Here is a 13,185-nt window from a genome sequence, read left to right as displayed (position 1 = left end):
GGGGGATCTCGAGCTTTGGGATCTATTGTTGACTGTTGAATTTATTCTCAGATATACGCCTTTATTCTTGTCATTGTTATTGGCTGACTCGTCTGTTTTCGACTCTTTTGGGGACGTTGATGCATATGCATTTTCTGGCCGCAGTCTGTGTGGTCTGGTGGTGTTGGATTGAGCCTGGCCGCATTTTGATTGACGGATTCAATCGAAGAAAATGTCGCTCCTACAAGGTCAAATAAACTTGATTCACGAGTCTAGATCGTCCAATCCCCAAGCATTGGCGATTGACAAGCATCTGCAAGTGGTGCCAAGCTTCGTACAAGGACCCTTCTTTTCTCCACTCTGGCATTGAACCCTTGAATATTGAGAGAGCGTCGTGACATCTACCAGCCTTTCTGGTTGGAGTATCGCCAGAAATATGGCAATATGCCTACCTACCTACCTATGCCTAGTAGAGGATCTTCGGTGCGCGCGCTAAGCTCGGCGCGCGCAATCAAGTTGACACAAAAGATTAACCATTGGAAGTTGGCACAGCTGCTAAAGTGTTGCGATTAATTTTGGGTAGCAATCACCTTCTCCTGAAACCCCCAAGGTTTGCCCTTTCCCACCTTCTCATTCACTCTCGTGATACCATCACTGCCAATTATCTGTTTGTCGGGAGCCGATCGACGAGCAACTTGACTCAAGTCGAATTGACGGTGCACAGGCCCGCTCTTTCCTTTCCCCTCCTTCACGACTCATCTCCGCGTCTTTCCTCCCTTGTATCGTGATAAAGGCAAGACAAAGGAGGGAAGGAGACGAGGGATCTCGTTGACTGACTCTGCCAAATACCTGCCTCTCAATCTCTTGGTCATTTCGAAGAATTCTGTCACTCCTGACAGTAAACCTTCAACCTAAAGCTTCGGCGGAGGATACGCTCCTTTGATTGCTTCGTTCGCCGTCATATTTATTCCTTTTCATGATGCCTATCAAGGTCAAATCCAAGAAGCTCCCCGCTCCCCGCTCCCCGCGAGGGCAGTCCTATCTCCATCCGTCACGACTACGAAAATGATCTACCGGATATTAGAACTAACGACAGCTTTAGAGAGGTCGTCAAGAAGCTCTCCTTGTAAGTTTTCATAACCACGATCCAATTGACCTTGGCTAAAACGTTTTGCAGATACTTTGTTGCAGTCATTGAGCTGCCGAGCACCTTTGAACAGCTAAGGACCACAGCTGCGGGGACTTCCTTACGCATCTTGGTGGATCATCTCACTGCGACATGCACCAACCGCGGAATTGTCAATGCTCTTCTGTACGTATTATTTGAACGACGTTGTGCCAGTGACTGCTTCTTTCTCAGTGTTTTCTCTGAATCTTGTATCGCTCTCCTCCCGAATCGTGTTTGTGGCTGCATGGCAGCTCCTGCCAGGGGAGCCAATGACAGAAATGCTCAACCCATCTTTGACCTGACTACATATGCCGTGCAACTCTGATGCCATACGCTCTTGGCTCTCTGTACCTGTCAGCTAACAAAATCCCCACAGCGCCCTCAAATGGCATTATACGACTTCTTCAGAACATCGGACACTGGGAGAATCGCGCGCCGATGCATGCGAAATCGTTGCATGGCGGTTTCTCACTCGCCTCTCCGAACGTGAGGCAGTTAATTACTGTCTTTATGAGATCCCTGATCTTGATGATGATCATCAAGATGAAGAAGCGGGCAATGGCCACGCAGGTGACGAGGAAACTGGAGAGCATTCGCCTCTCCTGTCTCATGTTCGCACCATTGACAATCGCCGGCGTGGTCCTGGCCCTGCTGGAAGTAGCATGAAACGCAATCAGCTTCTGAGTTCTCTCTCCCGCTTGACTATGACATCCGATGATGAGGACGATGAGAATGAAGGTGATCCAACATCGTCTTTTAAGAATTTGAATGCCCTTGAGATTGCAGCCATTGCCGATGCCAAACGGTTCCTCAGTCAGCACATTGTCCAAAAGATCATCACAGCTATATGGAGCGGCGATATCGTCTTTTGGGACAGCTTATCAGTGCACTCAACCAAGAAGGTCAGGTTTTATAATCCTAGGACAGCAGACCCTTTTTCTCGGCTGCGTGTGCCCAAATATCTCAAGAGCTGGGAGGTAGTATTCTTCTGCATTTTTCTCGCCCTCTATTACTCCGTTCTCATTATGAGAGACGAGTCCCGTATCACCATCCCTGAGGTGGTCCTATTTCTCTGGATAGCGGCCTTCTTCTACGATGAGCTTAGCGAGTGGCTTGATGCGGGCTCGATCTTCTATGCCACAGATATCTGGAACTTGTTTGACATGATCATGATTACAATCGGGTTTGCCTTTGCAATACTGCGTAAGAGCCACAGCCTTCTACAAAGTACAACGCGCTAACTGAGACAGGCATTATTGGCATCGTTCAGAACAAACCCGAATTCAGTGACCTTGCATTTGACATATTGGCGCTTGAAGCACTTTTCATGATTCCTCGCATATTCTCCATCCTCAGTCTGAGCCCTGCTTGGGGTGCACTTATACCCTGCTTGAAGGAGATGGGTAAAGACTTCTTCAAATACATGGTACTAGTTGTCGTTGTTTATTGCGGCTTTCTGACGACATTCTCGCTTGTGGGACGTAATGTCTTTGCATTCAAGTCAATGGCATGGATTTTGACAAAGATATTCTACGGCTCAGCACCTATTGGCTTCGAGGTGATGAATCAGATCGATCCGTTCTTTGGGCCGCCTCTGATGATTATGTTCATCACCCTCTCCAGTTTTCTGTTGATGGGCTCATTGACCGGTATGCTTTCCAACAGTTTCTCGCGGGTTATCACCCACGCTAAGGAGGAGTACCTGTACGTGTACAGTGTCTATGTCTTGGAGGCGTCGACTAGCAACCGACTCACCCATTTCTACCCCCCCTTTAATCTGCTTGCTTTGGTCATCTTTCGACCCTGGCGCCTGATCTTTACGGCCGATGAGAAGTTTCGTGCCGGGCGTATCATACTCCTTAAGGCTACCCATTGGCCAATTGTTGGTATCATCAGGCTCTATGAGATGTATCGCAAGCCTGGAGCCCTGGGTGATGAATTTGCTGGGTTCAAGGGCCCGTCGCACTCCTCCCGACGCAATGGTCGGCAATTGATTACACAAAAGCGATCTGCTTCTACTGTCGGCCGCCCAACACTTGCGTCTCCTAGAGGCCGGGCAAACGGTCAGAGTACGGAGCAGCGTGAGGATGATATGGATGCCCCAACTGCTATGGAGGTGCAACTTAGTGAGTTGAACCGCAAGATTGACCAGCTCACTGCAACTGTTCTGGCGATTCAAGAGAAGCAAGCAGGTGAAAGCGGTGGTGGAAGCTCTGATGCGAGCGCCACCGCCTAATTGCGGTTCTTTTGTCATCGGGCCGGTCCGTTGAAGCACCCAAACATTTGATTTTGTGAATATGGGACCTCTTTCTGCACGGGTCTCGTCGGTCGAGGTCAAGAGTGGGTATGTAAACGGAGGGGCGGGTTTCGAAGCGCCCCAGAAGCTTTGATGATGTGGAGGGTGACAGTGGAGAGGCGGAGAGCAACGGCTCTGGAGATCAGTCGGCCTTGTGGGGGTTAGGTTTCTCGAAGAACGGGTTCAACAGCGTGGTCAACGACTCAAAGTCTGGAACTCGTCCCTGTGGATGCCTGTATTGGATTTGACTCTTTGCATTGTTTATCAAAACCTTGATTAGAGCTATGCCTAGTATTAGAACGATAGCTTAAATTGTATGAGATCAACCTCCTTGTTTTTGCTCTATCATGCTTGAAACAGAAACTGTGCGTTATCTGGAAAAGCCACAACCCTTTCTCCTAATATGATTTGTCCTTGTTATCTGCATATCCTGTGAGCTACTGGCCGATAAGTAAAGTCTAACCATGTTCTATGGACTTTCTTTTTGCTTAAAGCCGTTATATGCCGTTGCAGATCCAGAGTGAGTATTGAAGTCAACTTTCACAAGCGGCAGACCCGCGCCTCAATATTGACTAGCTCAAATTGCTAGATTGAGCCGCAAAGCCTCCAGCATAACCGGCAAGCGTCGGCGTGGGAAGAACGCGTATAAGTCAGCAAGAGGTGAAGGTATTGCGGAGAGAACGCATCCATTTTTCTAGACGTTTTGGCGCAAGGGGCGGTCAAAAGTACTAGGGCTGGATTTAGTTGTATGAAGTATAATCGTGAGCTTTTGATGTTTCTATTTGTTAGTTTATTAAGCATGGGTGCTGTTTATGTGGGTTCAAGTTACATGATAGTTGATCTACCTGTCCATACACACACACGTGGACATTGAATGGTTCGATTTACACGACTGAACGAATATCAGTCTCTGAAGCGAAAGTTTCAATAGTTGGGCCTCTCTTATACTGATAGAAATTCTAAAAATATCCGCGACAAACCGTCAACGTTGAAACTCGGCAACGAGTCCGAATGGCTCGCCGATCTCGGCGCCCCGGGAGTCAATATGACAGAATGAGAGTTCCTAGACTAGGTTCCGCATCATTCTCGACCATATTATCGCATCGCTAACGTACCGAGAAGAGGGTCTTACTAGCGAAGGATACCCTTTAGTTACACCAGCCCACTCATAGCTAAGGGATTTGCTTCGGGGTTTAGAGCCGCTCGTTTCGTTATCGCTTTCTTTTATCCGCCCTCTAGCTTTTTTCCCCATTCTCGCTCGTTCGTCCCAAGCAGCTCAAGTTACTGACTTAGTACTGACTTACTTACTTACTTACCTTGGTCTGTGTCCCCCGTTCTATAGTTTGTTTCCTTTCTATCTTTCTTCTTCCGTCATATTACCTTTTCTTTCTTTTTTTTTCTTTCTTTCGAATTCTTGAGCAACAACTTGAAAGTAGAGGACAAGGGTCAGTTATTACGGGGAAATAACTAAAAACGAAAAACAAAACATCATGAAGGACTCTGATGCGCCAGCGTTGGCTCTGGCCGGGACAACTACAACCGAGCAAATCACCACCAAAAATACATGGAACACCAAGAACTTGACATCACGACTCGGCGCTGATTTCCTTTCGGCTGCGAGCGCTGCATCCATGGTTGCGCCTCTCATTGCTATCATTGACCGGTAAGAACAATGTCACTTCTGTTATTCTGTCTTGTTTGCGCACATCTTCAAGACAGGGGGGGAAAAAACCCATGACCGACTTCGCCAAGAATCTTCAGCGACAAAAAAAGCTGACATCATGACAACAGCTCCATCATGGAAAATGCTTCAGGCGCAAACACTCTCGTCAACTCTGTTAAATCCTCCCTCCGAACTCTCATCACACGCCCTCACACTCTTCTCTTCTCAAAACCTACAGCGCTCATTTTCTGCCTGTACGGAGGTACATATCTTACCGCCAATGCTGTCGACACATCCTTCTCGACCGTCAACAATAAGCCTGCCTCGAGTGTGACGGCCGGAACGACAAAATTCGCTGCCTCGAGTGCTGCCAACATTGGTGTCTGCATCTACAAGGACCAGGTCTTTGTGCGCATGTTTGGTCCCCCCGGAGTAGTCCCCCGACCTGTACCTATGGCTTCGTATGGTCTATTTGCGCTGCGCGATTGCATGACCATTTTTGCGTCATTCAACGTCCCGCCTTTACTGGGCCCTATTTTGGACGAGAAGTTCTCTGCTGAGATGAAGAAGCGAGTATCCGGGCTCTACGCGGCGCAGTTCATGGCGCCTGCCATGGTGCAGTTCATTTCTACACCTATGCATTTGTTTGGTCTTGATCTCTACAACCGTCAAGCGACAGGCCCTGGAGGTGCAGTGGTATCATTAAGAGACCGATTGGATCTTGTGCGCCGAAATTGGTTCATCAGCTCCATTGCACGAATTTGTCGAATTGTCCCTGCGTTTGGTATTGGCGGTGTCGTCAACATGAAAGTGCGCAAGAACCTCATGACCAAGCTAGAGTAAAAAGAGTTGTTCTCAGCCGCTGACATCACACACACATTCACTCACACCCGACATTCCTCGTCTTGGTACCCCAAAGGATGGGTATGACCTCATATTTCCGGTTTTGATTCTGGTTCCTGTTCCTGTTCCTGTTCCTGGCGTTTTTCAATTACGCGGCTGCGTAATAATGGTTTGCATTTGTTGTTTCGGTCTTGTAACGGTCCACGGCACTGGGGATTTAATGTTACATTTCATGGTTTCAGAGGACGGCGAACCGCACAAGGAGCATACGACGACGATCTGCTACCCACGATAGACTTCTAGAACATAGACAAACTAGCTGTGTAAAGAGTCCAGGCTGATACGATTGACTCATACATATGAAGAAACAGTTCAAGTACATGATACACTCATCTCTACGAATATCATGTCATTGAAATACAGCACGTTTAGTTTGTTTTGATGCTGTTTACCCCGATTTTCACATCAGTTTAGGGGAAGGGTTGATTGAATTGTTATTTTTCATTCATCACGTATATGCATGCGTTCATCATGCTTTCCACCTCCACCTCCACCTTCACTCGAAATGCCTCCATCTTGCTTCTTGCAGACCATGCAAGACAGGCCACCCGCCATCCCATCAACACCCACGAGCATGGCTCCGAGCTTGTTTATACAGCTTTATCGGGGTTGCCATCCTGGCGCAAATCGTGTGGCCATCCTCATTCCCGATATGTTGCAGTAGAGTGTAATCACATCTACTTACCCCTGATCCCTATCCCAACCACCATCCACAGGTCGAGTCACCTTCGGTGAGGAACTAAAGAAAAGTAAAAAGGAAGAAAAGTACTGGGCTCAGTCATGTGATATCAAAACGGCACTCCAAAGGCCGGACACCTGCCATAAAGCAGAGTGCCAAAGAAGATACGCAAAAGGGGCGAAAGCAGCAAAAGAGGGGGGCATTGCAGGCCCAACGAAAGACAACGAACGTCTGGTACACTGAACGTAAAGGATTATGAGTCGTTCAGCTAATAAAGTGGTATCAAAGAAGCATCAAGTTCCTCGCCGACGTGTCGTCATAAATTCGCAAAGAGTACAAATAAAACAAAATAAAAAGGGAAAAGCTAGGCTTGTCGTCCGTTGGGGACTCATGAGAAATTGTAGATCCGTGTTTGAAGAGAAAAACGCACGTTATCAAGGTTTCAGGCTCTGTACGGTTCGGCGTGGTTATGGGTGGGCGAGAATATACAATGCAGGTCCAGACGCTGCCCTTGTTGGTGGGGGTTTGGCTCTCTACTTGGATCCGGGTACTGAAGGAATGCAACCAAGCTGAAACGCCATCGTCGTCAGCAAGGTTCGGCACTTATACGGCCTCCACGTAGAGAAGCAGCTTCTCGTTTCGCTGAAGAGCAAAGTCTAGGTCGTTGTCGCTTATCATGCTTGGCTTATCTCCGGTAGGCTCATCCTTGTAGAAGAGTTGGATCTCTTCATTGGCTGGAATCTTCAAGCGATCGCAGATCTTGTCGTATAGTGCCTGGAACGAAATATCCGTTGGTACTCGAATGGCAATGAGATCGCCGTTGAAATACATCTTGATCTTCATTGCAGATGGTGGTTGTGCGGGGGCTTGCATGCCCCCGCCTAACGAGGCTTGCGAAGGTTGGGACAATGATGATGCTTGCGTTTGCATATCAGGGTGCGCTGGTCCCAAACCATATCCACTGCCATTCAAGTTGTTTTGCGAACCACCAGCAGGAGATTCCGTAGATGAGAGTTGGGAGCCTTGCGACAGACGATATTCATTTTCGTTGTCATTGGGGTCGATCTCGTAATCTCCTTCACGGGGTGCAAAGAACTGTCGCACCAAGTTGCATCTTGAAATGTAAGGTGGTTGGTTGAGCATGTTCTTGACGTAGGCGTCCAAGTTATGCAGTCGTCCCTCGGTAATCGCATCTGTCACATAGTTGACGGGACCAGGCATGTATGGCAGAGTGCGCTTCTGTGTCCCTGTATTGCCAGCCTCGGCTGGAAACTCGGTGAGTAGGGCAATTTGGAAATCGTAAAAGTCCTCGTAGTAACGAGAAAGCTCCCATTGTCGGCCATCTTCGAGCACGGCTTCGATCACGAACCAGTACTTGTCCTCTGCAAAACAGTATCGTGGTATCCGTGCTTCGAGGGGGGCATGGAGCGGAGCAGCAGGTTTTTGCACCTGACTTTGCTGAGGTTGCTGCTGCTGAGAAGTTCGAGGCTGGCTTGCGTATCCTTGCTGCTACATCGGTGTCAGTGCGCTTCCTTGGCTGAGGTTGCTCTATGACCAAGACTTACCGTTCCGTTCTGTGAAGGTTGTCGGGAATGTTGCTGTTGTTGAATGCTCATACGTTCCATCCCTTGCTCGATACCTTGTCCAGGTTGTCCGGGACCGCCTCCTTCAAACTTGCCCAGGGTGATGCTGCTATTCTTATATTCGGCAGCCATCTTCTTCCATTCCTCCACTTTGGGCACACCGGCACGCTTGATGGCATCTCCTGGGTTCTGAATCGCTTTATCACTTGCCATATCTCGAATTTCGACGAATGATACAGGGATCAATCCAGGGCCACCCAATCGACCGATGGGCTTGGCGACAAACCATTCGGGATTCGATTGTGCAATAACAATAATGGCCTCGCCAGCCTTGGCCTCCAACTCGTCTGCTCTTTCCGCAGCAAAGTCGTACATAACAATTCCGTAAACCATGGCACCCGTCTTTCCGACTGACTTTGAATTTCGCTGGTGGCCTTGGGGCGCAGCATTTGTGGTAGGTGACATGACGGCTGGCGCAGGATGCATTGCTGGCGACTCGCTGTATCCGGAATCATGGTCGGGGTTCTTGGGCGGGGAGGGGGGTTGACCACCGTCGGACTGTGCACTATCTCGCTCGGTTCGGCCAAGGGCCTGGAAGAAGGTCACGGGCACGAGACCTCGGGCGTCAGGAAGAGCTGGATTGCATGCTTCGTACCAGTCTTGATCGTTTTCTCGGCCGATAACGTGGAAAAAGTCACCTCTCGAAAAGCTGAGTTCTTGGCTGGAACGGGCCTCGTAATCGTAAAGGGCTCGAATAACCTAGAGATTGGATTGGGCATCAGTATTGGAGCTCCGGGATTAATGTGAAGTTTGCCGTGGGACCATGGCGGCGCCCAATGTGGCAAACCGGTTGGAGGAATTATTGAGGCTTATGGAATGCGTGGGAGTGGGAGGCCACCAACCTTCTTGGGAGGAACAATGGCGACAGCCGATTTGGGAGTGACTGGTCCTTTGTCCTTATCACCTTTGATCGAACGTCGAAGAGCCTGTACGAAGCGCATTACTGTTAACTTTTTGGCTCAAGTATTGAATAGCGCCAGCAAAGGCGACGCGAACAACAAGTGACAACGAGGAGAGCGCCTTTCACGATTGCAGTCGAATGCGGCGGGGGAGGGGGGCAACCGCAGGCAGTGAGAAGGAGATGTGCGAATAACGCCTTGTGAGGCACAAGAAGTTGAAATCAAAGCACGACATGGCAGCGATATCCTGTATTGAGAGGTATGGGCGACCGAAAGGGGCAGTGACGAACCTTCATTTTTGTGTAACCGAATGCCTCCTGGGCAGTTGCAAGTTGGGAAGTTGTGATCTCTCAAAGGTGGAGGTTGTAAAAAAAGGACCAAGAATCGCAAGAACGACCTGAGTAAGGTAGAGACGAACTGGACCTGGACCCGATGGGAGCACGGCGGCGGGCTGGGCTACCTTATTTCGATCCAAGCCGATATTGGTGTAAGGCAAGGTACAGGATTACAGGTACCTAACCGCTAAGCCGGGCACGGGCAGCGCTTGCAGTGCGGCGGTTGCAGTGGAGTGGGGTGGTAAGAAGGACCCTCAAGAACGAGGTACCTTACAGTGAAAGCCTGCCCCGGGTCACACTGCACAGAAAATTAAAAATGAGTGGAGTCCTCTCAACGTGAGTTTGTCGGGCTGCGAGTGTACACCAGGGGGAACGGGATACGTAAGTAGGTGGTATGTACACAGCCTGACGTGGGTTGGCGCGATATCACTCACAGTAACGAGCTGTGTCGTGATGATGTGCTGTACTTGGCTCGCTCAGGTGGACCAAAGTGTTGTGGAAGTGATTGTGTAATGGTTGACAAAAGTCGATAAAGGTTTGCGTCGAGAATGAATAAATCGTAGAGAAGAGAAGAAAGAGCGGATCTGATTCAGTGGCGGTTAAAGGGAGGAGGCAAGTTTTTCTTTCTTGGTGATTTGCTTGTTTGCTTCTTTTGCTTCGCAACAACCTGATGACTTGGGTTTGGTCAAATTGGATAAACCTGTGACTGATCGGATTTCAAAACTTGGATTTTATTGCATCTGTGACGCGAGATATCACAAGGATTTTGATGGAGTAGCAAAAGGACTCGTGTCTCGAATTCCTTTCGATGAGTATTTGACAATGCAAATGATTATCTGTACGGCCGGATAATAGCAGAACAAAAGGTAGAAATTGATGAATAGCACACGCTCGAGGTGGGGTGATACAGTAAAACGGATGGAGGGGTCGTAGTGATAAAATAAACTTGGCATCTGCCAGAGATGCGGGTCCTGTAAGTGAGAATGACAGTGATGGAGGATACAATAAAGATTATTGTATCTGATACAGAGATGATGAAGCGAAAGAAAGAACAGGAGAAGAAATGACTGAAGGGTACAGGAGTCGTAATTTGGTCAAATATTAAAAGACAGCATGATTGAGGTAGTTGTGAATGGATCTATCTGGTTGGTGGCCAGTTACTAAGTTACCATTAGTTCCAAATCCATCATGGTTTCAAGCTTTGACAAGCTTCAAGGCCTGCCTACAGCAACGGTCTGTGTTAGTGCAGCTGATATGATACTTGAATAATGGGAACCAGACTTGATTAGGTATCCGGTCTTCCCTCGCTATGACATTGTTCGAAGTTTGGAAAACGCCAAGAGCTCTGTCGCTTTCTTTCGACTCTTCACCACTAAAAACATCAATCCAACCCTTGTCGCTCTTAACCGACTTCAAACTGCCAATTACACTACACCGTTCGGCGCTTCGAGACGATTACACTGAGCAGCTGTACTGCAAGAGGGCACACGATCTACCACACATATGCAGAATTCACTCAGCACTGCCCACAACATCGCATCTACAGGCGGGCAGCATACAGACCTCCCGCCTACAGAACCAATCCCTATCGTATACTATACCACACTGCCCACCCCTCATCATACATACAAAGAGGAAAAGAACAAAAGTGCCCTTGTTGATTGACGCCTGACTAGGTCGTCGACTCAACTCGACTCAACTCGGACCAACCGCCGCTTAATCCTGTCTCTCGTTCGCTCATCCCCGGGCCATGGGTGTGGTCAAATTAGCAAGGGGATCATGGTGGATTCGTCATATCCGGATGCAGCAGCCTAGGGTCCTCCATCTCATCTTTACAGCACGCAAGTGCGTGCCGCTAATTTTTAATAAATCAAACTCGAGAAATTCCCGGACATTTGAGCGACTAGAAGAAACGGGGAACTTATCGCGTGGTAGGGATGGGTTCGGCATGCAGGGGGGCCACGCATCGATCGTACCGCATTAATTGCTACCGTAACTGTCCATACCAAGAACTAACAGGCTTCTAGAAATCATCACGATGGAGACTGCCAGAAAGAGGGTGGTTGTTATGCAATATCTCGTCCCCTTCTACCCTGTCCCATTATTGATGTCATATGCTCGCGGCGGCATATGTGTTCTGCATAATGGTAGGGCTTGATTTTTGACTCAACCCAATACACCCGAGATGCGAATTGCATAAAGAAACAACCATCTGATGCCGGATGTTAGTGGTCCAGCCCTTTTGGGTTTATGCAAATGACAGGCGCTCGCTCATCACTTCAGCTGAGAAATCCTAGGCAATGCAATAGCCTCAGTTTCAGAATACTCATCATGTTGGGTCAAGGCCAAAGTACAGAAGAAAGAAATTATATTCCCGAGTTAATATAGTTTAGTCGCTGTTATTTAAGATGTTAGCTATCGTGTTATCCACGCTTCTTAACAAGTGATATACCTGTTTTTACAAGTTATAATCTCAATAACCTATCCTTATTGAGTTACAATCTATAATTTACCAGAAGTGTCCCTTGCCATCGTCTATGTTAGCACTATTATATCTGCAAATACTATTCCTCTAGGCTATAATCCTAAGTGTTAATCTCCTATCTACTTTAGTAAAGAGTTAGTTAACCTTCCTATCCCTACTCTCAATCATTATGTCGCATTGTAACTTGATATAGGTATCCCTCGAAGTCTAATGCAAAATCAATAGATACAGCTTCATTATGAAAAATAGGGCTCTTAGAGCAACCTTAATCTCACACAAATACAAAAGCACTGTTAGACAGACCTGCTATAATGTCGCATTGTAACACTTAAATATATACTGCATTTAGGTTATAATTGTGTAATAAACTAGATTACATTAATAGAGAAAAAACAAAAAATGAGAATATCAACTTGACTCCTTCCCGGGAGACCCAGGAAGGTGCGGGCTGGTTACTACTTCTATTCTTGTCTCCGAAGCACTTGTTAATTAGGGCACTACCAAGGCCCCATACCAGAGTGGTACTGTGACACAGTACCGATTAGGTAGATGGGTAAGTTCAAGTCTGTACCCAAGACAGTATCGGCAGGGACGTAAAGTCAACCTGTGAGTCCGATGAGTTCGAGTGCGATTGGTGCCCGTGAGGCGCACGTATCAGCAGCAGTGGTTTATCAACTGGGTTATCAACTGGGTGGGTTATCAACAATAAGGTACCGGGACGGTACTGAAGCGGTAGTTATGGCTGGGATTCGAACAGGCAGCGCCAGGCTGCGGTCAAGTGACGCGGTCAGGGCGTCACTTGATCTTGGTTCACCACTGCACCAGCAAGCCAAGTGATATTCTCATTAACATGTTCTACTATTATGTCTTATATATGGACAGTGACCATCGCATTTCAAGAAAATATCTAGATAAACATGAATGGGGTTATTAATCTTGCCAGAGGTAGTAACTGTTTATAATTACGAGGGCCACGTTCGGATTTAAAAGACAGTTGTTCTACTAGTTTCTTGTAATTGAAGGTCATCTGGACGGCGTTGCAAAATGTCAAGTTGTCATTGTCAAAACTCACATTGTCCTCGACCGCAACACTCACTCACTACCTAGCTCGGTCACTTATGCTGCCAGCAAATGA

The 13,185-nt window shown here is 47.8% G+C and overlaps 3 protein-coding genes across 3 annotated transcripts; 2 read left to right on the top strand and 1 right to left on the bottom strand.

Moving 5' to 3' along the window:
• Nucleotides 1-958: 958 nt before the first annotated feature.
• Nucleotides 959-3,383, top strand: FPOAC1_008427 (uncharacterized protein; the record flags this gene model as incomplete). Its single annotated transcript, XM_044852869.1, has 5 exons — nucleotides 959-1,029; nucleotides 1,082-1,105; nucleotides 1,157-1,291; nucleotides 1,524-2,350; nucleotides 2,398-3,383. The coding sequence occupies 5 exons, from the start codon at nucleotides 959-961 to the stop codon at nucleotides 3,381-3,383; spliced, it is 2,043 nt and encodes a 680-aa protein (XP_044705539.1).
• A 1,550-nt stretch (nucleotides 3,384-4,933) lies between these two features.
• On the top strand, nucleotides 4,934-5,949 carry FPOAC1_008426 (uncharacterized protein; the record flags this gene model as incomplete). The annotated part of the gene is made up of 2 exons (XM_044852868.1): nucleotides 4,934-5,106; nucleotides 5,235-5,949. The coding sequence occupies 2 exons, from the start codon at nucleotides 4,934-4,936 to the stop codon at nucleotides 5,947-5,949; spliced, it is 888 nt and encodes a 295-aa protein (XP_044705538.1).
• A 1,342-nt stretch (nucleotides 5,950-7,291) lies between these two features.
• FPOAC1_008425 (uncharacterized protein) lies at nucleotides 7,292-9,272 on the bottom strand (the record flags this gene model as incomplete). The annotated part of the gene is made up of 3 exons (XM_044852867.1): nucleotides 7,292-8,197; nucleotides 8,254-9,030; nucleotides 9,174-9,272. 3 exons carry the CDS (start codon nucleotides 9,270-9,272, stop codon nucleotides 7,292-7,294), a joined length of 1,782 nt encoding a protein of 593 aa, XP_044705537.1.
• Nucleotides 9,273-13,185: the final 3,913 nt, after the last annotated feature.

Source organism: Fusarium poae, chromosome 3 (genome assembly GCF_019609905.1).
Source record: "Fusarium poae strain DAOMC 252244 chromosome 3, whole genome shotgun sequence".
NCBI lineage: Eukaryota > Fungi > Ascomycota > Sordariomycetes > Hypocreales > Nectriaceae > Fusarium > Fusarium poae.
Note: the sequence above shows the minus strand (reverse complement) of the source record. Positions and strands in the feature narration are given on the sequence as shown.